At 41.2% G+C, this 27107-nt stretch overlaps 1 protein-coding gene and 1 pseudogene across 1 annotated transcript; one reads left to right on the top strand and one right to left on the bottom strand.

Moving 5' to 3' along the window:
- Window positions 1-1009: 1009 nt before the first annotated feature.
- Window positions 1010-23922, bottom strand: LOC147311466 (nectin-2-like). Its single transcript, XM_086266400.1, has 8 exons — window positions 23692-23922; window positions 22280-22627; window positions 21860-22162; window positions 20592-20685; window positions 8226-8380; window positions 7620-7719; window positions 6098-6167; window positions 1010-5831 (listed from the first exon to the last, which is right to left on the bottom strand). Exons 1-8 carry the CDS (start codon window positions 23759-23761, stop codon window positions 5793-5795), a joined length of 1179 nt encoding a protein of 392 aa, XP_086122526.1. The 5' UTR covers window positions 23762-23922; the 3' UTR covers window positions 1010-5792.
- Window positions 12399-13732, top strand: LOC147311467 (uncharacterized; annotated as a pseudogene).
- Window positions 23923-27107: the final 3185 nt, after the last annotated feature.

Raw genomic sequence — 27107 nt, 5'->3', positions numbered from 1 at the left:
GACATCTGGCGGACACCCTCCTGTCCACATCTCCCGTCTGGACATTTATGCTCCAGTGTTGTATGGAATAATGAGATTGTTGATTGAGCATTTATACACCGAGTGTTGTTCTTCCTTCAGCCCAAAGAACAAAGAATTAGGATATTTAACAATATTTAAGTTATCTCTGATCATGAGCAGTCAAAATTTTTCCACCAGGGCATTTCTTCCTCAGAGATGATCCCAGCACCACACAAAACACAACCACTATCTTTAATCCATCGGATGATGAAAATGTGTCATATTTTTCATAAAAATTGACTTATTTCATTAAAAATTCTTAAGAGCTGATCTTCATCTCTCCTCCCTGATTAGAATCCACAACTGTGACACTATATAAATAATGGAAGGGATAATGAGTGGTAAGTATTTTAGTGGGGGCTTCGTATGAAGCAACATCAACATAGCTAAGTCTGCAGCTTTCTTTGTTAATCCAGTCTTTCGTCACTCACACATTTAACTTTTCTTTATAGTCTTCTGCATGCATTTGTGGTCTGACACTGTGCCACAGTTGGTTTGTGGCCAGATCAAAGTAAAGTGAATTACACTGATCGAATATTTGTCAAGATAAACAGCTTAGAAATAAACTGATTGTTGTTAGTGTTTCCATTTGGTGGTTAAAAACATATTTATAGGTTTTCTGTGCCACTAACTGAATACTTTATCACTTCTACTGCACACTTCTGTAACTTCCCAGCAGGTCATCATTTGTTGGCAATAGTGAGATATGTCTTAACAGGTTTCAGCGGAGACTCTGTAGCATTCATAGTGCATTAAAAGACTCATTGAAAGGACTTTAAACCATCTCCGGTCCATTATGTGTTCAGTATGAGTTACCATGGTGATCTAGAGAGGTTGAAAGAAAGACATCTTTGTGGCACTGCAATGTGGGATATAATGGTGCAGTGTATTTAATAGAACAAAGAAATAAAAGTTTTTTTTATATTAATATGATAATGAGACAGGGGCATGCAGGTCATTTATGTTTATTCTATAAAATTAAAGCAAGTCAAAAAACATGGATTCTTATAAAAACACTTGTAAGAACAAAACAGCAGTTTGAGACATTCTGACTTTCAGTTTCTAGTAACGACGAGAATAGATAAAGAGCTACTTTTAAATGATTAAGACACAGTTTCACATGTATAATTGTTGGTATATTATTTCAGAAGAATTTATGAAATCGAACGTGAGGTTTTCTTTTCTTTTCTCCTGTGTCGTAGACAGTATTGAAACATGTCAGGTAACCCATGTCAGGTTCAAGTTTCTAGAAGACTTTTGTTTGCACCGGAGCCTTCCCCGGAACAATGCTACGTTACTCCCCCATCGCACGCAGCACTTCTGAGATATTTTATTTGATAACACAATCAGTTGATCACTGTAGTCATTTTTCTGGTCAAACATTTTGTGAGTAAACCAAAGCTACAAAGAAGCTGTGTAGACTTGTGAAATGAATATAGTCAAAACACTGCTCAGGCGAATTAGGAGCAGCTGGAGACTTGATAGTAAAGAATTAAACAAGATTACCCAAAAATTACAATCTGAGGTTTCCATCCATATGACGTGTTAGAAAGCTTTGGTCGGTGTATCTCATTTATCCACGAGATCCTGTATTGTAATATCATGGATGACAGGTGTGATATATACACTAAAAATATGTGTACTGAGTAGGGATGGGTACCGGTATCGGTTCTGTCATAAACGGTAGTAACCAGACCGAAAAGCAGCGCACATTTCGGTGCTTTATTTTTTTTCCTGAGCTGTGATACACTTTAGATTCTAGCCAATCATTTTACGTTTCCGAGGATAGTAGGCGGGTCCAGGTACGTACGTTCTTTTAGAGCAGAGCTACAGATTAAAAATGCCCAAGGCAAAGTGGTCAAAAGTCTGGCTGTACTTCACAGCAAAATATGCAAACTCAGCAGCCTGCAACAAGTGCTTTAAGCTGATACTGTGATACTGTCAAAGGAGGTAACACCTCAAATCCGATGAAACACCTGGCGACGCATAGCGTTATTTTTAAAAGCCGAGAAATGCGCCATATTTGATAGCTTGCTGCGGGACCTCACACTGTGCACATCTACTGCAGGTGTGGTGCCTGTTATCGGACCCGGAGTTAGCAACATCCCCCAAAAACCCGAAGAGGAGAGTCCTGGCCTCTAGCCCTGCCAGTGTAGCAGAAATGATGACGGATGATGATGGCAGCAGCCGTTCTTCTCTGCGTGAGTAGCTTAATGTTTTTCGTGTGTAATTTACGTTGAGTAGGCTAACCACGTTATTACATTAATGCATGTAAGGTGAACTAGCAAACATCATCATAGCTACATGTGTCTGTCTTCTTGTTTGATGGCAGATACTCCCTTCTCCCCAAAAAGGCTAAAATGACCAAAGAAAAAGTGGAAAACAGTTAAACATGAGAGGTTTTTGGACAAAGTCTGTGTTTTTTCCATTGTTTAAGCACTGCTTCCAGCCAAGAATGATACCATATATGCCCCATAGCTGCAGAAAAGGCTAACATTGTGTCACGGCTGCCGAGGCGAGCCGTGTGGATATAGAAGGAGGACCCAAGATGCAGGCAGTGGATGAGATACCGGTGGTTTTATTTACAGAGGTGTAGTGGCAAACAAACAGTGGGGCATAACAAACAACTAAAGACACCTAAACTGGGAGAACTAAAATAACAGACCTGGGAGCATATGACAACAGATGATGAATAGCAGAGAGACGCAGACGAGGAACAGGACACCGTGGAACACAGGGTAACAGACTGACACGGAGGACCACAGACGAACCGGCAACAGGCAGGAGAACACACAGGGCTTAAATACACACACCAGTAATCAGGGGATGCGAGACAGGAGGGCAACACAGCTGGGAGAAATCTGGGCTGACGGGACAGGGGAAACGTAAACTGATCACACTCACATATGACACGGACCTTCACAATAAAACAGGAAACTCAGATACATGGAACCAGACAAGACATTGAACTAAACAGACAGATTCACAAACAGATGGGGAGACACCATAGACAGACAGATACAGACGCAGACTCAGAGGCAGATCGAAAATAACACAGAACTTAAACAATCATCATCTAGAAAATGATAACAAACTAAAAGCGCTGGGTCACCGACCCAGGACCATGACACATTGTTATCTTTTTACAAATAAAACAGCTGAACACGAGAGGTTTTTGGACCAATTTTGTGTTCTCCATTCTTTAAGCACCAGTTTGAGCACCGTTTAAGCACCGGCACCGTTTCAAAAGTACTGGTTTGGCACCGGTATCGGATAAAACCTAAACGATACCCATCCCTAGTACTGAGGAACTGAGGAAGTCCTTATAATATTTATGCGATTACAATTAAAAAATTTCTTAAAAGGAGTAAAAACATCAACAATGTAACACTTCATAAATATAATTACAAAACAAACAAAATGCAGTGTTGAAATTTCAGGAAAGAAACAAAATGTAAATGTAAACAGTAACTTAAAGCTGGTTAATTTAAAACAAAGCAAACAGCACACTTAAATGATTTAAGGCTTTAAAAAAAAGTTGCCACAAACATGAACACCCACCCCCCTCCACTGAAAACAAAACAAGAAACAACAACAACAGTTAGTCCAAACTATATGACACACAGGAGAAGCTTTGCTGGTTGCTGCATTTTAAAACCAAGCAGTCATTAACAACCAAAACTTTGCAAGATGGAATTCAGTTGAATAAACTGAAAAATATCCATCTGTCCACATCCATTTCTGGTCATTCATTTCACTTTTTATTTACTTTACTCTCTCATCCATCCTGACTGAGTTGTCTGTAGTTTTGCTAGTATCCATGACTGGTAGCATGAGATGGTACCTGACGTTAGGGCTGCTCGATTATGGCAAAAATGATAATCACGATTATTTTCACTGAAATTGAGATCTCGATTATTTGACGATATTTATTTAACCCTTTAAGACCTACCATAGAACCAAGTCTGCCAGAGCTTATATATATATTTTTTTTACATGTTGTAGTGCCATTTTTGGGAGCATTTCAAGTTGCTATACATCAATACAACTGTTATAGCCCATATTTTAATAATATGCATGCATTAAGTCCATAGTAATTACATTAATTGCAAAAAAAGTGCAATAAACTACAAAAAAATTGAAAATCGTTTTTGTTTTTTTATACATATATTTCTACTTGGAGAAATTTAAGAGTTTTATCCCTCAAAACTTTAAATACAAAAAAGTTGCAAAAAATAGTTTACAATAACAGGAAATTTATTTTGAGTGTCTTCATAGTTTTATTTTGGAGATACAGCAATTTTTATATACTGCAGGAAAAACGAAAACAATCCTATGATGCAAATTTGCAAAGAAAACAGCATGTGCATCAAAATAAACTATTTCCAGCAGTGCAATTCGAGTTCTAAGCATCCCAGAAACTATTCAGAAAAGTCAAACATGACTTATAAAAACACCAGTATAGGCTTTTAAGGCTTACAAGTAAAAAAACTACATTTTCCACGAAAATGGCGGACATGCGATAGTTCGCGCTGACGTCTGTTTCAATGTGGGAAGTGTTACAAACAGCTGATCGGATCGGCAAAGCATGTTTCTGGAATATTATGTTTTTGTTCCTGTAAGCGCTTTTTATGCAATTTTTGCAAAGCTTTATGTGGAAGGAAACCGTGACCTAGGACAAGCTGATGGCATGAGATGTAAGTACAACTCCTCCGGTTTCATATGCAAAAAAAATTATTGCGCTAGCTTACATGGTTCAGGTTCTACAGGGATTTAAAAATAGTTACACAAACTGGAGCGTGCCGCTCTGACCGGCTTTAAAGGGTTAACAATAACAATGTATTGAATAATGACTTTAAAAAATAATATAAAATAGTGTGCAAATACTGATATCAGTGCAAATGTTTGCAATATAAGAAATAAATGAAAAATGTAAGCATCTATGTTTAGTGAACTTTGCAGTGTTGCTCCGTGGTGCAGCTACGACACCGTAGCAAAGTTTACACACTGTGTCTACTTGATCCACGTCTGACTCCGCGAACCCATAATGTTTCCACACCACTGAAGTTTTTTTTTTTACCTCTCTTTTCAACCAACGGCAGTCACTCTCCTCTCCAAATAACTTCTGCTTAGCTTTCCGAGCTTCCCTCGGGTCCTCTTAATTGTTGTGACGTGTGTTTGAAATGCAGAGAGGTGCGCTCGATTTGCCACACGGAGCAGCGCGAGAGTAAAGCACAAGGGAGGGGCTAATAATCAGCTCAGTCATTTTTAATGATCGTTGAAAGCCCAGATCGTAATCGTGATTAAAATTCGATTAATTGAGCAGCCCTACCTGAAGTCTATTCAGGCTCCAGACATAGTTCAGCTGCTCCAGGACAGCATATTCATACATGCTGTTGCAAAAACGTTTGCTCTGCATTTCCCAGCACAGTGTATTACATGAATGCTGAACAATAATATACAAGAGTATTGACCCAGCAGCAGAGGTAGGAGCATTGCCACAGCGCTACAAAATGATATCAGTCAACTACTCGGTGGACTACTACTGCCCATGTTGATGAAACTGTCAAATCAGACTCAGTGAGGATGTCATGAGGTCCTAACATTCATAAATGGAGAGATGTCAATGGGGGAGGAATGTAAATGATACCAAGTACTTTAACCTGGTCCTTATCTGTTTATTCCTCAGTCTGCAATGACACGTTGGTGGAGCCCTCAGTACAGGTGCTGTATTATCCATTTCTGCTTTCCACAGCTGTCAGCTGAGATCCCTGAGAGAGACAATTCAGATCCTTTGTATAAAGCGGCATTTTAGTTATGACTGAATATGCAAGATTTTACAAGGACTATTTAAACTTTCCTCCTAGAATATTCAAAACACAATAATAATTTTACTGCTAAGGGGCTCAGATATTTTAAGAAGAAAATTTAATAAAATTAATTGTACATAATTAAACTATCTCCAGTGATACCTTAAATTATGCACACATATATTTAGGGTGATGTTTAAAATTGTGGGAAACAAAAAGACTTTTACCTTTTCCTGGAGTATTTCTCTTTGGCTATTAGTCCCATTTTTAGAATCTTTTGAAACTAGATGATACCGCCTGTGAAAAAATACAAAAGACATAGCGTTCGCATTTTACGGTTAGGTTAGGAACTTTTAGGAGCAATAACAACTTTGTCTCTGTATCCCACCACATCTTAGTTTTTAATTCTCTTTTCCTCCTTTTGTGATTCTTTTCTGTTTTCAGATATTTTGTCACGGCTGCCAGGCCGTGTAGTGTTGGAGGAAAAGGACCCAAAATGCAGGCAATGACTGATGATATGAGTGAGAGTTTATTTACAAGTGGCAGAGTGACAAAAGCAGGAAGTAAGAAGAGAGAAGCTACTGAACAAACTGGGAAAACTAAATAGCAAACCTGAGATCATACGAGACAGGGTGAGGGGCAGAGAGAAGCAGACTAAAGAAAAGAACACCATGAAGCACAGACGAGCCAACAACGAGCACAGACCGACACCCACAATACACACACACACACACACACACACACACACACACACACACACACACACACACACTGAGACCAGGTAATGACACACAGGTGGGAAGCACAGCTGATCCTAATACACAAGATGACCGGAGGATACAAGCTGAACACAGTGACACCAGACACAGACCTTCAAAATAAAACAGGACAATCACAAACACAAACTCCGGGACACAAACAGGGCACAAGGGGAGGACACAGGATACCAAAATCAGAATCAACTAGAACAGAAGACAGTAATCATACTAAACACAAAACGCTGGGTATATGACCCAGCACTATGACATTTTTATTGTTGATCTTTATGCATTTATTTTGTCCTCACTGTGAGGCACTGACTGAATTTGCTGTATTCAGGTGAATATACAACAAGTTTACAAGCATTGTCAAGTCCTTCAATTTCTCTCCCCAATCAGTCGCGGTAGACGACCGCCCCACTCTGAGCTTAGTTCTGCTGGAGGTTTCTTCCTGTATGGAAACTCCCACTGGGTTTAAATCTGGGACTCTCCACCATTTGACTCTTAGAACTGAAGAAGCTTCTCGGATGAGAAATGAAACGTCTTCAATCAACTTAAAGAAGTCCAGACGCTTTTCTTTCCAAGCTCCTTAGACTCCATTCTGTTATCTTGCACTGAGACTGACACATACATGTTGGAAGTTCACAGAAAAAGCTTCCAGGGTGCAAATGTAACACTTGGAATCCTCTCCAGACTTTTTACCTGTTTAATTTATAGTGCAGCCCACACTCTTCTGCAACAGTTTTAGAGGGAAATGCTGAATTATATTTGAGACCTTCAAAATATAATAAGACAACTGAGAATTGTATATAAAAGAACAAATATTGCTGTCCAACCTCAGAGTCTGCACTGCAACGACACTAGTTTTTGTTGTTGTTTTTATGTACAAATGTGTGGACCTATTTGTACATCATGCGACTATGGTTTCACATGAGAAGTACTCGATATTATGCTACATATTAAGTATCTGTGGAGTCATTGTTCTACATACTTTTTAAAATATCCAGATTTAGATAAGCCCCATACTGCAGCTCCAATGACATTGAAGGAAACCAAAAGGCCAAATAAAGTCCAAGCAGTAGAGCAAGTTCCTGCAGGGAAACAAAAAGGAAGAATATAATGAGTTCCCAGTTTCCTGCAATTCAGTTATATATTTTCACATTTAGATGGCTCAGCTGGTATTCAAACACCATGCAACACCTCCACTGAACACATTAAAAACTTGTACTGACAAGATTTGTTACGCAAAAGTAAATCAAAGAAACACGAAACAAACTTGATATGGTGGTCTACGCTTCAGTGGTGACTTGAATGATATTTCTTTTGAATGCAGGTTGTAGTTTAAGCTAAATTAGATGTTTACAAAGGCATTCTAACATGTTTTTTGGGCATGGCTGGAAAATCATTGAAGCTCCATAAGGAGAGGTTTTACTCAAATTTTAGATGTTCAAGTATGTATTTATATAAACTTGTGGAGGAGTAGCACCAGGAAACGGAATAAAATCAAAATGGCAAAACATCAGTTCAAATCCAAAAGTCAGAAACAAATCCAGAAAGATTCGAACAAACTGCATAGCTAAATTCAAGCTGACCTCACCTGATGCCACATGCACATAGAGCTGACTGTGTTTACTTCCATGTGGATTAGATGCTTCACATCGATAGAGGCCGTTTAGACCAGAGGTCAGACTCAGCAGTTGTAGCTTCGCACCCTCTACTTTGACAGCAGACTCCAGCAAAGGCTGGCCAGATCTGGAAAAACATGAACAAACTTTAATGTGAGATGTACAGAGAGGGCAGAAAACTGTGAGTTGCGTCAAAACTCACGTTAATTTCAATTATTAGCCATTTGTCTTTCATTGCTCACCCCAAGATACTGTATTGTTTCATTTTATGAATGCAAAAGTAAAGCTAACCTTACATGTTACATCATTTCTTTCTTGGGCAGAAAATTTTAGTTTTAGTAATGTTTTGTACTGTGTACCATCTTGTTCACCATTTTATAAGTTAAAAGAATCAAATTTAAAGCAATTTTTCCCTTTTGAATTAGTTTTTATTGCCTTATGTAGTGCATTGATTGGACAATTCAATAGGTCACATCTAAACAAAAGCAGGTTTGGATACCAGAAAATAAAACTTCTGTTTCTCCACAGGGTCCACATAGCGCTCAATAACTCTAACAGAAAGAACTAGTCTTAATCCCTTAGTGTAGCTTTAGAGCAATAAACATAAAGCAAGACTAACACAAACACGGCATTCACCAGGAATTCCTCACATCTAATGGATCATCAGCAGTAAACTATAGACAGAGAGCCCAAGAAAGACTACTGAGTGACACCAGTGCAGTTTAATGGATAGGACTTTCCTCATAATGAAATAAAAAACGAAAATAAAACAGCTTTAGTATAAGAAAAATATTCAAGTTATCTGTTATTCCTTTGTCTATTTATAAACATAACATTTGTTACTAGCAATCACTTCAAAATAATCTTAAGATGGAGTTTAGAGGGTGAAACTATTTTATTTTATATCATCCAAGTATGTCCTAACTTTCAATGCTGTAATTGACTGCCAAAGACTCGAAAATACAATGAATCATATCTTGGCCTTTGGCTTCACCTGCACAACAGTGGTGCCAAGGTAGGTGTACCTGGCAAAATTTATTTCCCCTGTGTCGGGAGCACGTGCTGAGCTGTCCAAATCACAGACAAACAGTATCCCACATTCTTGATTTTTAGTTGTTAGCTCTTTATACAGTAAAGTTACAATGGGACACAAATAATATCAGGCTGATCCTTTTTTTTTTTTGCCTGTCCCGATCGGTTCTTTAGACGTCAGAATTGTTGTCTGAAGGCCAACAAAGATCAACAAGGATGATATCAACTTTCAATATGAACTGTGCACACATCCTGTAAATGAGAACAAACAGGCAAGTCTGTACTTGTATCTACCTGAAAAGATGATTGCTTAATGCGTGCCAACTCTTTTTAAACCTGTAAAACAGTCCAATAAATCATTTGCTTTCTGAATATGTTATCCAGATTATTGGCCAACACAAGGCCTACTGGCTCTGATTTGAGAATTGGTTTCTATCTGCTGAGCTGAATCAGCCTACATACTTCCCCAGAGCTCCTGGACAGCCAAAACAACAGAGCTGCAATACTTCCAGATGCTTTCAAACAAGTTTGAACTGGCCTTTCTTTTACACATAATTTTCTTATACTGAAATGGACCTACTTGTGTATTTACTGGCAATATTTAGTTTTCAAGTGCAATTCTGCCACAAAGTTTTGTATCTTGCTTTTGATGGACAGTTTTTGTAGTTATCTTAGAGGGAAAAAATGGGATTCAGCTGCTCTGACGAGTTAATGATATCAACCAAAAATGTTGTCCCTCAAAACAAACAAGCAGACAGGAGTATTTCTTTCTGCAGGAGGTAGGTTGCAGAGTAGTTTTGATTTGGTATAATTTATATAATAATTATAATGCCCTGTAGTGTTGGAGATAGCCACCCTTGGGAGGACTGCATTAATAAGCAAAGGGTTATCAGACCAGATGTTACACGCCATATAAAGCATACAACGCTTTGACTGTGAATATGGTTTCTGCAGAATAAGACAGCATAGCAGTGGCTTAACTTTTGTTAAGTTGCATACCACAGATTGATAAAGAGTTCCTACACTCAGGTTGATCATTGACCATTTTTAAACAATAACTAAAACCAGCATGATGCAGAGGTACAAAGGTTACAAAGATAAACAAACTCCCACATACTGCCCTGCTCACATTTGGTATGTGTATAAAATGACAATAGTTAAGTCGATCCAACCTTAATGGTATATGGGCAATATCTCTGCATTCCCGCACACACATAAAAGGAATGCATCAACCGTTCTAACATGAAAGCATTAAGCAGTATCACCAATGTTATATGAATCTAAAATTAAATCTTCAGATCTCAAATTCACAGACGTCAGCAACACATCAAATCATTATCAATCACGTTCCATTTATATTAAACCCAGAATAGAAACACCAAGTCTTTATGTAATAAAATATGAGGTTGTTGTGAAGAAATAAACAAGAGCCTCAAAACCAAACTGATTGTTTGAGAGTTACTGAATAAAACCATTGCAAAAGAATCAATATAACAGCCTTCATCCCAGCACGGATACAGAAAAGAGAGATGAAACTACTTTCTACTCGTGTGTCTCTGGTCAAGCAATGAGAAAATAGTATATGCAGTTGTCCCGATCCCTCATTTTCTTCTGTATGCGTATGGCGGTGTTCATGCCTTCGTGCAACACCGGGCCTGGAGAGTTTTCCCTCCCTGAAGCCAGGTGAAGCCATATCTGCCAGGTGATCACACTCACCTGGCACCTGATGCTAATCATCCTCATCATGGGCTTACAAATGAACTGAGTGGATGCGCTTCAATCAAGGCTGGATTGTTGAGTAACAGTCAATAAACTCCACCTTGCCAGGTGAAGTTGTCTTTGTCTGTTGTCAGTAAAAAAGTGAATTAACCTTTGTGTCTTGTTTTACCTGAAGGGAGAGTCAGAGCTCAGAAACCCAACATATAGGGAGTTGTTTCCACAGTCACATACCAACTTTCCTGATGACAAAGCCACAGGGAGTGCACCTCATGACCTCGAACATACTCACACAAACCCTTTGAACAGGAAGGTCATGATCACACGCTGACGCCTTTCCCTTTTAAAAGCTTTTGCGTTCTCATTAAGTTGTCACCATTAAGTGTATTTTATTTTCTTAGTTTTCTTTCAGATTCAAAGTAGCAATTTCACCCTTGAGCTCTCTGTTTGAAATGTTTCTCTTTAGATTGAAAAGTTTAGAATTTCGATCTAAACCTATGTTAGTATTTTTTAAACATGTTTTTATATATATTTTTATATATTAATTGTAATCTATCATCTTTATTGATACACTTTATTTTGCTTGGGTTTTTTTTGTGATGTCAGTGTTTTTTCAATTAATTGGAGAAGAAAAGTTTGAAACTTTACTTGCTAACTTTCAGAAATCTTAAAGTGCATGAGAGGGGTTCTGCCAAGGTTACTTTTTTTAAATTGCACAGTAAAAAATGGTTAAAGTGAGATTAGTCCTAATTCGAAATAATTGAGCTACATTGAGCTAAAATGTTAAAGTCAAACATTATGTTAACAAGTTTATTTTGTGCATGTGGATCAATGCAATAAGACTTGGCAATTTCAGTAAAATAAATACTTTATAAAGGAAGATATCCTTTTATGGCAAATTTGAACTGCAACATATCCTAATACCACGGAGAACATTGGCCTTCCCCTCCTAAGTGCTCACCACCCATGGAGGCACCATAGATATTGGGTGGAGTCTGTATTGGGCGGTGGCTGAGGATGCTGTCTTTGGATGCCGTTGGGGACTTGAAACACCTCTTCAATGGCGGGTGGAGGTTCAGGGCGGTGATCCTGTGAATGGTAATCCAGGAATTCGATATTTATGGTCTATCATTACGCTCCTATTGTTATTTGGTCCTTGTACAACTGTAGTAAGAGCCTGTCCATTTTGCTAGTACTAAGTCAAATCCGTTCCGAGTGAGTGTTGGACTTGGCCAAGACTGCTTACGAGCTGAGTATGTGTTCCAAAGTAAGGCTGTCTATGTGCTCTAGTCTAGGCCAGCTGTCCACAACTCCCGGGTCACGGACTAGTACCGGTCCATCAGTCGTTTAGTACCAGGCCGCAAGAGTTGAGGCTCGGGTGTAAAATTTACGGTTTTGAGGGTTTTTAGTGTGGCGGACCACCAGGTGGCTCCACTCACACCCAAGTTGAAGGGAAGTGTGGGTGTGGAGATTTTGGCGCTTACTATATGTGAAGTTCTGAGAGTCAGTTAATAAAGTTGGAGTGAGACACTGAGACCTCTCCTGTCGTTATTACGTACCTCCACATTGGTGACCCCTGTAGCGAACATGCTAAGGCTCGATGACGAAGCCAGCTCTGGCCTGGAAGCATCAGCGGCCGCCGGACCTTCACCTCCGCCGATGGCTGCGTTTGCTGTGGCGCTTAAATTGCCAGATTTTTGGCTTCACGATCCTCCTTCATGGTTCGTGCACGTAGAAGCTCAGTTTGCTCTTCGTGGAGTTTCAGCTGACGACACTAAATACCACCATGTGGTGGCCTCACTTGACCCGCTGTCAACCCGCCGCGTGATGACGCTCCTCCGGGATCCCCCAGCCCAGGGCAAGTACGCCGCCCTCAAGGCGCTGCTGCTGCGGCGTTACTCCCTCTCTGATGCTGAGCGGGCCGAGAAACTCCTTTCCATCGCGGGCCTGGGCGACGGCACCGCTCTCGAGCTCATGGAGAGCATGCTGTCCTTGCTGGGCGCGGATGACGGAGGATTTCTCTTCACCCACCTCTTTCTTCGACAGCTGCCGGCTCCAGTGCGCGCTGGCCTTGCCAACTCCCCGCTATTGGCCACGAAGGATTACCGCTCCCTTGCGGAAGAGGCGGATCGCATCCTCCTGGCTACCAGGACTTTCGGCGTCCAGGCGGTTGTTCAGGACTCACCAGCGTTTTCCCCCGCCCCCTCACCGATGCTCCAGGGGCCCTCCGACTCGTCCACGGTGGCCGGAATCGCTGCACGGCGGCACCGCGGAAAGGGGCTTTGTTTTTATCACCAGCGTTTTGGAGCGAAGGCACGGCGCCGTCTCCCGCCTTGCAGTTTCCAGACCCAGGGAAACGGGCATGTCAGCGCTCTGTAGCAGCCGCGACCGCTGGCAACAACGAAAGGCTGCTTTTCTTAGAGGACTCACGCTCTGGGAGACGTTTCCTGGTGGACTCCGGCTCACAGAAGAGCCTTCTTCCCCCGGCTGGCTCGGACAGGCTAGCTGAGGGTTGCGGGCCATTGCTAACAGCGGCTAATGGCTCTCCCATCAAAACCTTCGGTGAAAGGTTGGTGACTGTTTGCTTTCACGACCGTGACTTTCAGTGGAACTTTGTTGTTGCTGCTAGCTCTGTGCCTATAATAGGTGCTCACGGGCTGCTGGTTGATGTTGCTAACAGACGTTTAATTGATGCTGTGTCATTTTCCTCATTACCCTGTTTGACTCGGGGTGCTCAGCCCGTGGTGCATGCTAACTCAGTAGATTCGAGTGACGTTTTTCAGTGTTTGCTTTCTGAGTTTCCCTCACTCACTGTCCCCACTTTCTCGAGCACGGTGACGAAGCATGGGGTGGAGCATTACATAACTACAGTAGGGCCCCCGGTGTTCGCGCGCTCGCCGCTTCGACCCGGCCAAGCTGCCCTTTGTTTTTGTATATCTTGATGATATACTGGTGGCCAGCAGCTCGAAGGAGCAGCACATGTTCCATCTGCGTCAGGTTTTTCAGCGTTTGGCGGAGCATGGACTGATTATTAATCCATCTAAATGCCAGTTTGGGTTTCCCGTTCTCGATTTCCTTGGGCACTGTGTTTCCGCCGAGGGCGCGGTTCCGTTGCCTGACAAAGTCCGAGCTGTTTCGGAATTTCCGCGTCCCACGAATGTTAAGGCACTGCAGGAATTTTTGGGGATGGTGAATATTTACAACCGTTTTCTCCCCAGAGCGGCACATCTGCTGAAGCCCCTTTATGGGGCGTTAAAGGGTAAGAAAGCTAATGACCCCGTTGACTGGTTTCCGGACAGCATCCAAGCGTTTTCTGATGCTAAGTCAGCGTTAGCTAATGCTGCCCTTCTGGCCCACCCATCCCCCTCAGCGCCGATTGCGTTGACCACCGATGCGTCGGACATAGCGATGGATGCGGTACTGGAACAGCGAATCTCGGGTGTCTGCCAACCGCTCGCCTTTTTCAGCCGTACGCTACGTGACAGCGAACGCAATTACAGCGTTTTTGACAGGGAGCTACTGGCGCTCCACCTGGCGTCTCGTCATTTCCGGTTTTTTCTCGAGGGTCGTCACTTTACCGCATACGTGGGCCACAAACCCTTGACGTTTGCCATGTCCAAGGTTTCCGATCCATGGAGTGCACGCCAGCAGCGCCAGTTGGCAGCCATTTCTGAGTTTACCACGGACATTTGGCACGTGGCTGGTAAATCCAATCATGTGGCTGACTGTTTGTCCCGTGCGCTGGTTTCTCCCGTCTTTCTCGGCATAGACTACTCCGCCATGGCTGCCGATCAGAGCGGTGACCCTGACATCCTCGCGCTTAAATCCACCCAGACGGGCCTCATACTAGAGGACAGACCCGTGCAGGACGGTGGTCCCCTCCTCGTCTGTGACGTTTCCACCGGCCGCCCTCGCCCAGTGGTTCCCGCTTCCTGGCGTCGTCAAGTTTTTGACTCTGTACATGCTCTCTCTCATCCAGGGGTCCGGGCCTCTGTTAAACTGGTCAGCTCTAAATTTGTTTGGCCAGGCCTTCGCAAATCTGTTAAGGAATGGGCGTCGGCGTGCATTCCCTGCCATCGCGCGAAGGTTCATAAACACACCAAGGCGCCCCTGGAGCCGTTCTTCATACCCGGCAAACGTTTCGATCATGTGCATGTCGATCTGGTGGGTCCCTTGCCACAGTCACAAGGTTTTACGCACCTTTTGACTGTTGTTGACCGGACCACCAGGTGGCCGGAGGCGGTCCCCCTGGCGTCCACTACCGCAGCAGTGGTGGCCAAGACGTTTTTGTCGACCTGGGTCTCGCGTTTCGGCCCACCCGCAGACATTACGTCAGACAGAGGCCCCCAGTTCATTTCCGAGCTTTGGTCGGCCATGGCTGATGGACTGGGGGCTAAAGTCCACCGCACAACCGCATACAACCCGCAGGCTAATGGGATGTGTGAACGGTTCCACCGGTCGCTGAAGGCTGCTTTTCGCGCCTCCTTAAAGGATGGCAATTGGGTTGACCGCCTCCCGTGGGTTTTGCTTGGGCTGCGCTCTGCGGTTAAGGAGGATCTCGGCGCTTCCCCAGCTGAGCTAGTGTTTGGTCAGCCCCTCCGCGTGCCTGGAGAATTCTTGCCCGAAAATCCTCCTCCCTGCTTCGATCCATCGGTGCTATCTCTCAACCCGCTTTTGCACTCGCTTCGGGTTCCTGGTCTGGTGCACCATTGCGTGCCTGACACCTTTGTTCCAAAGACTTTAGAGACTGCTAAGTTTGTTTTTGTCAGGCACGATGCCCACAGGACACCGCTGCGGCCGCTGTATGACGGCCCTTTCAGGGTTATTGAACCGGGCCAGAAACATTTTGTTTTGGATTTTGGGGGTCGAAGGGAGACTGTGTGTGTTGACAGACTTAAACCTGCACATGTTCTTCCGGACAGTACTGTAGTGCCGGCCCAGGCCCCTCGCCGTGGCCGCCCTCCTTCGATGGGGTTGACAGACTCTGGTTTTCCCCCCAGGACTACCCCCGGACCACCGGCGTTTGAGCCTCCTCCTGCCTTTCCTGCTTGCCTTCACCAGCCTCGTTCACAGGATGGACCTTCCTCTGCCTGTTCTCTCCCTCCCAGGTTCAGTCGTTCGGGTCGTTTGCTTAGACCCAGGGTCCTGGACTGAATGGAGACCTGACTGTGTGTTCAGGGGGGGTATGTGTGGCGGACCACCAGGTGGCTCCACTCACACCCAAGTTGAAGGGAAGTGTGGGTGTGGAGATTTTGGCGCTTACTATATGTGAAGTTCTGAGAGTCAGTTAATAAAGTTGGAGTGAGACACTGAGACCTCTCCTGTCGTTATTACGTACCTCCACATTAGCAGTTTTTGTTATTTTATTTTTATCGTTTTTATCATTAACTCTGTTTCCCTGAGTCTTTTCCTGTGAGTTGTGAAAAAATCTTCTTTTTTTGGTACCGGTACTGGTTTTATTTTGTTGTAGTTATCCGCGACACCTGAAAAGCCAGTCCATGAAAATAATGTCAGACAAGGGTGGGGACCGCTGGCCTAGGCCAGTGTTTCCCAATAGCTGTGCCGTGGCACATAGCTGTACCTTGAGAAATGATCAGGTGTGCTGTGGAAGATTATCTGGTGCCAACTAATTAGTACTCTAAGCCAGACCTTCCCAAAGTTTGGGGCCCACCCCCTGGGGGGGGGGGGGGGGGGGGGCGCAGAGCCATTGCAGGGGGGGCGCGGTATCACAGACAAACAACATCCCACATTCTTGATTTTTAGTTCACAAACACTTGTTGTAATGACTAACTACTCTTGACATTTTGGTGATGTTAGCTCTTTATACAGTAAAGTTACAGTGGGATACAAATAACATCAGGCTGATCCTGCCACGATTTGTTCCCCCTGTCTAAATCACAGACAAACAGTATCCCACAGCTGTTTATGTTTTTAAACCCATTTTGCACAGAGAGGCATTTTTTTTGAAAAATGCATTGATAGCAATGTTGAATATTATTACACAGGAAAAAAACAACTACATGTAAAATAATTATACCATGACGCCTCTGCCTTTCTAAAAAGAGGGACAGTAACTGCGTGTTTATATGTAAGCGTGTAAAACCTGAAGACGAAACAGCTGCGTTTTCAAAAATACCCGTGTAGGTGCGGACGTAGCGTAAAAGAGTTAGTAGTTTATTTTCTTACTACCTGCAGATTACTTGTATTTGCTTAATTGTTTACTAAATGTTTGAGGTGTGAAATAAACCGCAATTGAGCAAAATATGGGTGTGTGTGGTTGGAGGATGTGTTCGTGCGTGTGTGTGTGTGTGTGTGCGTGCGCGCGCGGGGGGACATTTTCTGTAAAACAAAGTGCTCATGAAGTAAAGGTTGATGTTTGTTTTTCCCTTTCTATCCACCATCATTCAGTTATCTCAAGAACCTTTGTAGCATAATTGTAATGCAAGTAACAACATATTAGTAACAAACTGTAACAAACTGTTTCATGGTGTTTAAACAACTGTTTAAACACCATGAAACAGTTTCACCCGATTAACAGCAAAGACCTGGAGGACATCTTAGGTCAACTGAACTCCTCCTCCTGCTGTTTAGATGTCCTGCCAACAAGTTTTTTCAAAAAGGTCTCAAAGACTTTAGAGTCAGACCTGTTACAGATCGTCAACTTTTCTTTATTATCAGGTGTGTTTCCAGAACCACTAAAAACTGCTGTAATTAAACCTATACTGAAAAAGGACAATCTTGACAAGACACAAATGAACAACTACAGGCCGATCTCAAATCTCCCATTTTTAAGTAAGATCATTGAAAAAGCAGTTTCCCAACAGCTCAGTTACTTCTTAACCCTTTAGAGCCGGTCGGAGCGGACACGCTCCATTTTGCGTAACTATTTTTAAATCCCGGTAGCACTGCAACCACGTAAGCTAGCGCAATAATTTTTTTTGCATATGAAACCAGAGGAGTTGTACTTACATCTCATGCCATCAGCTTGTCCTAGGTCACGGTTTCCTTCCACATATAGCTTTGCAAAAACTGCATAAAAAGCACTTGCAGCAACAAAAACATAATATTCCAGAAACACGCTTTGCCGATCCGATCAGCTGTTTGTAACACTTCCTACGTCCATCAGCGTGAACTGTCGCATCTCCGCCATGAGCTGCCCGAAACCGGAAGTGACGTCATTTTGCGGAAATGTAGTTTTTTACGATCGGGGCTGTGTGAGCCTATACTTGTGTTTTTAAAAGTTATGTTTGAGTTTATGACTTTCTGTGTCGTTTCTGGGATGCTTAGGACTCATATTGCACTGCTGGAAATAGTTTATTTTGATGCACATGCTGTTTTTCTGCAAATTTGCATTATAATATTTATTTTCGTTTTTCCTGCAGTATATGAAAATTGGTGTATTTCAAAAATAAAACTATGAAGACACTCAAAATAAATTTCCTGTGGTGGGAAACTATTTTGTGCAACTTTTTTGTATTTACAGTTTTGAGGGATAAGCCTCTTAAATTTCTCTAACTAGAAATATATGTTAAAAAAACAAAAACGATTTTCAATTTTTTTGTAGTTTATTGCACTTTTTTGCAATTTATGTAATTACTATGCACTTAATGCAGACATATTATTAAAATTTGGGCTATAATGGTTGTATTGATGTATAGAAACTTGAAATGCTCCCAAAAATGGCTCCACAGCATGTAAAAATTTAATATAAGCTCTGGCGGACTTGGTTCTATGGTAGGTCTTAAAGGGTTAAAACAGAATAACTGCTAAGGTTCCTTCCAGTCAGGTTTTAGACAGAACCACAGCACTGAAACCGCTCTGACCAAAGTGTTTAATGACATATGTCTGAATACAGACAGTGGAAAAATGTCAGTCTGAATACAGACAGTGGAAAAATGTCAGTCTTAGTTTTACTGGATCTCAGTGCAGCATTTGATACAGTTGACCACAACATATTACTCAAACGACTGGAGAACTGGGCAGGTCTTTCAGGAACTGTACTAAACTGGTTCAAGACATACTTAGAAAACAGGAAATACTTTGTATCAATAGGTAACTTCACATCTGAGCAGACAAGTATCACATGTGGAGTTCCCCAAGGTTCCATCTTGGGACCCCTTCTGTTTAACATTTACATGCTCCCACTGGCACAGATTATAAAGAACAACAAAATAAACTATCATAGCTATGCGGATGACACACAAATATATATCACAATGTCACCAGGAGACCAAGGCCCTGTACAGGCTCTTGGTAAATGCATTGAGGAAATTAATGACTGGTTGTGCCACAATTTTCTCCAGCTAAACAAAAACAAAACTGAGGTAATAGTCTTTGGCGCCAAAGAAAAACGATTACAGGTCACCAGAGAACTTCAATCTATACATCTAAAAACCACAAACCAGGCGAGAAATTTGGGTGTAGTGATGGATGCAGACCTAAACTTAGAAAAACACATAAAGACAATAACAAAGTCAGCTTACTATCACCTCAAGAATATTTCAAGGATAAAAGATCTGATGTCTCAACAGGACCTGGAAAAACTAGTCCATGCATTCATCTTTAGTAGGCTGGATTACTGTAACAGCATCTTTACAGGTCTACCTAAAAAATCAGTCAGACAACTACAGCTCATTCAGAACTCTGCTGCTCGAGTCCTCACTAAGACCAAAAAAGTGGACCACATCAGTCCAGCTCTGAGGTCTTTACACTGGCTGCCTGTCCGTCAGAGGATAGACTTTAAAGTTCTGATGCTGGCCTATAAAGCTCTGAATGGTTTAGGACCAAAATACATCAGTGACCTCCTGACCCAGTATGAACCTTCCAGATCCCTCAGGTCATCTGGATCCGGTCTTTTATCAGTTCCCAGAGTCAGAACCAGACACGGAGAAGCTGCATTCAGCTTTTATGCTCCTTATATCTGGAACAAACTCCCAGAAAGCCTCAGATCAGCTGAAACACTCAGTTTATTTAAATCCAGGTTGAAGACTCACCTGTTCTCAGCTGCATTTGAATAAAGCACCAAATCCACACTTTTAAGCTTAAATTTCAAAACTTACATTAACTACTGATTTTATCTACTGTTCTGATTTTATCTGTTTTGATTTTATATACTGTTTTGTTTGTTTGTTTGTTAATTAGTTAGTTTGTTTGTTTGCTTTAATCAATTTTAAATCATGCTTTATTTGTTTTTGTTTCTAATGTCTCTGTAAAGCACTTTGAATCACCTTGTTGTTGAATTGTGCTATACAAATAAATTTGCCTTGCCTTGCCTAGTAACTAATTATATTACTGAATTTAGTATAGTGCTAATGGTATATTACTGTATAACTGATAATGTAATGTCATTACAGTAAAGCCTTACTTTGGAACATGTTTCACTGAATACTGCTACATGATGTAATATAGCCTTAAATACAATACCTCTGTCTCAGGGTTTATTTTTTGTGTCAAAGAACATAAATCAAACTCTGAGGGTGCAGTTTAAATTCTTTTTGAACCACATCTTGAATACAGTATAATTAAGATCAACTAAAAAAAAACCCAGAGTACTGGAATGTTTTGGTTAAACCATTCTGCAAATTAATTACCTGCTCCAGTTATATTTAGCTTTTGGGTTGGCTTCTGCCACGCACTCAAATGTGTCCTCTGAAATCAGGCTGATGTTCACTTCTGTGGGAGAGACTGCAAAAAAAGAAAACAAGAACAGATTTAATCCTGAAATAAAAAAAATAACATTTCACACGTGTTTAAATCCTATAATGTTACATAAAGTACACTTTGGTGAATTTTTGTTTACTTTCAATTTCATTCAGAGAAACATTTTTTTCTTGTTGCATTCTGACACCGCTACTGATTTACACTAGTTTGTGGATGCACACAAAGTGGGCTGTGGATATGTGCACGTGTCATGCTCTTAGTTGTTGATAAGATTTATATCAAAGCACTGACAAAAAGCATGCATACCGCTGTGCTGCTTCACAGGATTCTAAAAAAAATATCAAGGATAGCCTCTGTTTTAAAAGTTGAAACCATGATATTATCCTTCTTTGGCAGTCCTACATTCCAAGTGGTCACTAGCTTGCCAACAGTCACTTTCAACTATGCATGCCAAGTTTTGCCTTTTAAGGGAATTTTCAGACACATAACACTACAAATTACCACATCACTAAGCAAAGCTACTGAATGAGCTTTCTCTTTCAAAATAGCCTCAGCTATTTTTGTCTTATGGTTTGACCCAACAAATCTCTTTCTCATTATCAAATTATCCTTGTGAGAGCAATTTGTTTTCATTTATATTTTGTCTGAAATGTCTATTTCTGCTTGACATTTTGACAATTGACCCTTTACTCAAAGGAAAGTCATGAGATCGAAGATGATGTGGCAAGTAAAAAAATCCTGAAGAAGAAGAACAACTTTAAATATTTTATGTTTTCTGTTGCAGAAAGTATGTAAGTGAGGGTTACTTTCTAACAAAAAATGATTTAGAGTTAAAAATATCTATATTATAAGCACTGAATGATCAGACTTTGCTTTTCTTTTGTTTTTAAAGTATTTTATCATTAAATGTGTGCATGGCTAGATAACAATGAGTAACCAGTATAGAGAAATTATCCAAGATGTTTTTGCAGACTTTCTACAGTTTAGTAATTAAACAGCTGAGTGTAATACTGGGTGGTGTGTCTGCGGAGTGCCTTTTTAAAATAGAACAACATGACATTCAGGTAATAATTCTGACTTATCTTGTATCATACACGACAGTTTTAAACAAAAATCTGAGCAAATCATTAAAATTTTTTAAATCAACAGTGACACAAAAGAAGACAAATAATAAACTACATGAGCAGCTGATACTCACAGTAGACCTGTATGGTGAAGGGCAGACTTATTTCTTTAGTCAGGAAGTCACCGCTGATGACACACTGGACCCGTTGACCATTAATCTCTCTCGTAGGAACACCAAACAATGAGCTGACTGTGGTAGTCGTACCGTTGTCATACTGGATGGAGTTTGTTGTCGTCCTCACTTTGTCTCCCAAAGCACCAGTGAGCCACCTCACCTCTGCAGGAGGCTTCGATCCAGCAGCCGTGCAGGTAGCAAATAAAACCTCTTCAGTGCCCAAAGTCGGAAGATTGTCCTTGATGTTTGTGAAAGGAGGCACTAGGAGAGTTACAGCACACAATTACTTAACATGCGAGCAACATGGTGAAAGTAACTGTTTCAAACACAAGCGCAAAGAGAATTATTCTAAATCAAAGTTGTTTTTTTCTTCCATACCAGTCACTTTTAGAGGTATTTCAGTCTTCTGATTTCCACTGGGAAACAGGGTGAAGATGCACGTGTAGCTGCCTTCATCCTTCAGGGCAACATTGGATAACTGGAGAGTTCCATTTTTGTCATTAAAATTCCCGATATATTTAAATCGATCATCACGTCCATTGACAAACCGTGTTTCTTGACTTGGTCCAACAGTGATAAAATTGTCATTACTGGGTTTTTCTCTGGTCCTCCTCTGCCAGGTAATCTGTGTCAAGTCTTCCGTGGAGTCAGTGAGTCTGAGTTTGCAAGGTAAGATAGCTGTATCGCCTTGAACCACTGTCACGCTTCCATCAATCACCTGCAGAGCTGTAAAGTAAATGAAGAAGTATTAATGATGGGAACTGAAAAAGTTGAAATAGAGTGCCCAATAAGGTTTAGAGGATTAAACTCTAAAGTATAAGTTAACTTGTATCTGTCCTCCTGTTTTGTTTTTGTTTTTTTTAATGCAAGGCACAACACATTAATCATTATGTGTTGCAAGAACACTTGATGGTATTTATGACAAACTGGACTCAACCTCACACTGTATGGAGAGACAATCAAAAATCATGTCGTGGAAAAAAAATTGGTCAGCTGTATTATATTTTATGCTCCAGCTACTGACTGAACACCGTGGCTTTAATTTTGGTTTGCATCATGCTTTTTCAAGATGTACTATTGCTCAGCTAGTAGTTAGTGAGCATTCACAGACAAACATGGAAAAATACAGACAATGGTGGCAATCTGCTCTCAACCAAAGTAAACACTTAGTTTTTGGTGCAGCACCTACTTTGTAACCAACTTCACCCAGCAAGAGACTGAAACCTCCAGGAACTACTGCCACCTAGTCTGGAAATACACATTTCTCATGTGCTCAGGTGTGTGTGTGTGTGGCGTCTAATACCCAACCTGACAAATAGACACAGACAAACAGGCACACACAGATACAAACATCCATTCCCATCGCCATGCACACATACTCAGCACTCACCCAACGTCGAGATGGACATAAATAGACACTGTACACACAATCATACTCCTCAAACATACTCTAAACCCCAGGTCCCCTTTCCCATAGAGGGGGAAACTGCACCTAGACCAAGGAGGTGTTAACTTTTCCCTGGAGTGGAGACAAGGAGATCGCCCCCGAGTCCCGATCCCTCCGCCCGCTCATATGTTGATGCGTGTGTGTTCTTTTTACGTTACGTTAGGTAAATCTGAATACACGCGCACAGCTCAGTTTCGCACACGCCGACTGAGATTGACGCATGAATCTGTATCTACAAATATCCCATCTTTCTTAGCGTTTGCCCTTTGATCCATGACTGTAGTTATATGAGCTGTGTTGTAGTGCAAGCATGCATGAATAAAGACAAAGTCTTTCTACATACCTTCAGCACCGCTGCTCAGCAGGAGCACAGCCAGCAGCACCAGGCAAGGTGCCAAAAAGAAACAACACATTTCAATTTTTCCTGAAATAACTGCGCCCGAAAACACAAACAAGTCCACCCATTTGCTCTTCTTTTTCCTGCGAGCAGCTACCCATGCAGTACAGGGTTGAGTTCAGTTAACAAGTTAGAAACACGTTTCTGAAGTGACGACGTTTCAAATCCGTTAAATACTGTGAGGGCGTGTGAGAAAAAACAACGTTCCTCCGTAACTCCGTAGGTGGAGTCAGCAATTACATGATCCTTTGCCCTGTATTTCGTTTGGATCACGGAATTAAGAAATTTGCTTTCAAATGGGGGGTTTTTTGCATCCCAGAAGTTTTTCCTTGGTGATCATTCCTCTTTGATTGTACAGTACGGTACAGTTTTGTTAAACACAAGTTTTATGATGCCTGTTAGTGGCATCAACATAAATATTCAATTAAGAGTCAGCGAGGAAGATAAAGCTGGTGACGAACAAAAAACAGGCTATGTCTGTTACAAAATGCTCATACACACCACTAAGTATGTCTTAAATTAACATTGTTAACAAGTGTTTAATTTAAACAAGAATACAAGAAACATAAACTGATTGTTCTTCTTCTTTTCGATTACACCTGTCCAGATGAAAAGTATTTAAGTTCACTTGAAAAAGCCACGAGAAGCATCCAAATACATTTTTAGAAAGCGCCTCACTTTCAGAGTCTTAAAGTAACTGAGCAATTTTAAAAATTGTGTTTAGTATTTGGGTGAAAATCATTTTCAGTCAGTTACTGGCTAAAATTTAGAATCACTTCTAGACTCAAGTCAGAAATCACCAAACACTGTAGGCTATATCAATAATTTACACACTTGGGTGGTGTGTCATACTTTTCATTGTCATTGTGGATGTTATCTAAGTTTCGACTTATTTAAAACTGTTAGTCATTCGAACTTTGGCCCGCTTCTCCGCCTCCACCCTCCACGTTGCTTTAACAGTATCCCTTTGTTTGGGATCCCTGAACCCTTTAGTTTTAATTACTTTGGATCACAGATCTGACAACTTTGTTTTTATGAAAAAAAGGGCCGTATTTTTTTCCCATCACAGGATTTTGGCTTGTGAATTATTCCTCTTAGGTTGCACATTTTTACTCGCTACATATTATTATACAGACTTTCTATCATTTTATTTAGTTTTGTTTTAAAAAGTTAGGGGGTGGGGGGGGGGGGGGGGGGGTGTACTAATGGATTCAAATTACAGTACAACATAGTCATAGATTTGCTTTCTCTATGTTTCCAGCACTGCTTTCCCCTCTACACGATGTTTAACAATTAAATACAATTTAAAAAATCCCTAAATGTTATAGCATGTAATAGATCATGTGAAACGTTTCAGTTCATTCATATTACTAAACATTTCCCATCACTCATCATCATTCATTCAGATGAAAATACACTGTTTCAGACCAAATAAATAAATAAAAGAAAGGGACTGAAGAATAGTGTATAACACAAAGTCAGCCAAACTTCAGACATATCAATCTGTCCAGTTAGGAAGCAAGAACCACTGTTAATCTACTTCACCTGCTTTGGTTAAAATAAAAGTGGCAATAATTCCACCGGAGAGGCAACACGACAACCCCCAACAAGACTGACTGGTTTTATTTTTCTAGTTTTAACTCTCAACTGGTAAATGGCCTGTATTTATATAGCGCTTTACTTAGTCCCTAAGGACCCCAAAGCGCTTTACATATGCAGTCATCCACCCATTCACACACTGGTGATGGCAAGCTACATTGTAGCCACAGCCACCCTGGGGCGCACTGACAGAGGTGAGGCTGCCGGACACTGGCGCCACCAGGCCCTCTGACCACCACCAGTAGGCAACGGGTGAAGTGTCTTGCCCAAGGACACAACAACCGAGACTGTCCAAGCCGGGGCTCGAACCGGCAACCTTCCGATTACAAGGCAAACTCCCAACTCTTGAGCCACGATCGCTTATCTCATCCTATCTGGTAGGATGAGATAAGACATGCTTCTGATGAGATGGTGGGTAGTGTCCTTTAAACTTCTACCAGACTATGTGGACCATTTGGTGTTGTCAAATGCACAGAATCAGAATCAAATTTATTGGCCAACTATATGTGGAAACACATACAAGGAATTTGGTTCTGGTCGATGGTGTCTCTCAAACGCAGCAATGCAAAACACACAATATATCAGCCAGAAAAGAAGAAATAAACAATACACAATATCTACAAACAATTCAAAACATTAAAGAGTGAAGGTTAGGGAGCATTAACAAAATCAGTGCTTTTGTCACCCAGGAATTGCCTGTTGCCTAACCCAGGCCCCACTGCATGGTTCAGGTGTCAGTTGCAGACCTACCAATTCTGGTGTTCTCAGGAAAATGACAATCAAGCTGCAGGTCTGTGAGCAGACCATCTAGTTTTACAGCCGGAAGACCTGTAACTCAGGTGAACTTCCTTTTCATAATACATGGCTAATTAAAGTGCTATTCAAAGGTGAATTCTATTGAAATTCTATTCAATTTATAATTTGCATTCAAACCTTGATCAAAGGTACAAAAATAAATGGGATTAACTATGACTATGAAAAGAACCATTGACAGGCTAGGACAAGTAGTGGATGTCTAACCTTTTATCTGGGCATTGCTGGAATATCTCCATAGGGAAAGTCATTTTTTGTGTGTAGATTTTCAGGTTTTTATTTGTTTTCCTTGATAGAAGTCAAAAGAAAAGAAAACAGAATCACATCTGAATGACACAACACCAGCAAAAGCTCAAATACAGATAATATATTACTCAAACAGATGACTCAGACAGTACTTAAATATCATGCATCACCTGTCTCTAAAACATTCAAAAACTTTCATGTACTGACAAGTAGTGATATGAAAGCCATTTGGGAGTCGTGCCACAAGAGCCGGCTCTCTGAAAAGAGAAAAGACTTCCCATCATTACTGACAAGATCTGAGGTAGGAAAAGCAAGTGAGACAAATTTGTTATTTGGAAAGAACTACAAGCTAAGATACGTTTTTAACATCAAGTGGTTGAACTGGTTGTAATGTACTGGGTGTCGCATCACTCATGCGCTCTTTAATTTGGTCATAGGGTAACTTAACCACTAATTTAAAGTAACTGCTCTCCAACAAAGTCTAACCTCTGGTTTGGGCATGAGGTGAATTCCTAAAGAGGGAGAGTCCAATTCGAGATGTTCGAGTCTCTGTGTCTCTTACTTTTGTTCTCCTTTGATAGAACACAAGAAAATAAAACAGAGAAACATCTGAGTGACACAACAGCAGCAAAAAAAAATCAAACAATTTCAAAAAGATTTAGACAAACTGCACAGCTAAGTCCAGTAGCGTTTTTTGATACGGG

The sequence above is a fragment of the Aulonocara sp. 'chitande type north' Nkhata Bay genome, linkage group LG16 (genome assembly GCF_057382095.1).
Source record: "Aulonocara sp. 'chitande type north' Nkhata Bay isolate Kocher_YH1m ecotype deep benthic linkage group LG16, A_spYH_male_GT1.1, whole genome shotgun sequence".
NCBI lineage: Eukaryota > Metazoa > Chordata > Actinopteri > Cichliformes > Cichlidae > Aulonocara > Aulonocara sp. 'chitande type north' Nkhata Bay.
Note: the sequence above shows the minus strand (reverse complement) of the source record. Positions and strands in the feature narration are given on the sequence as shown.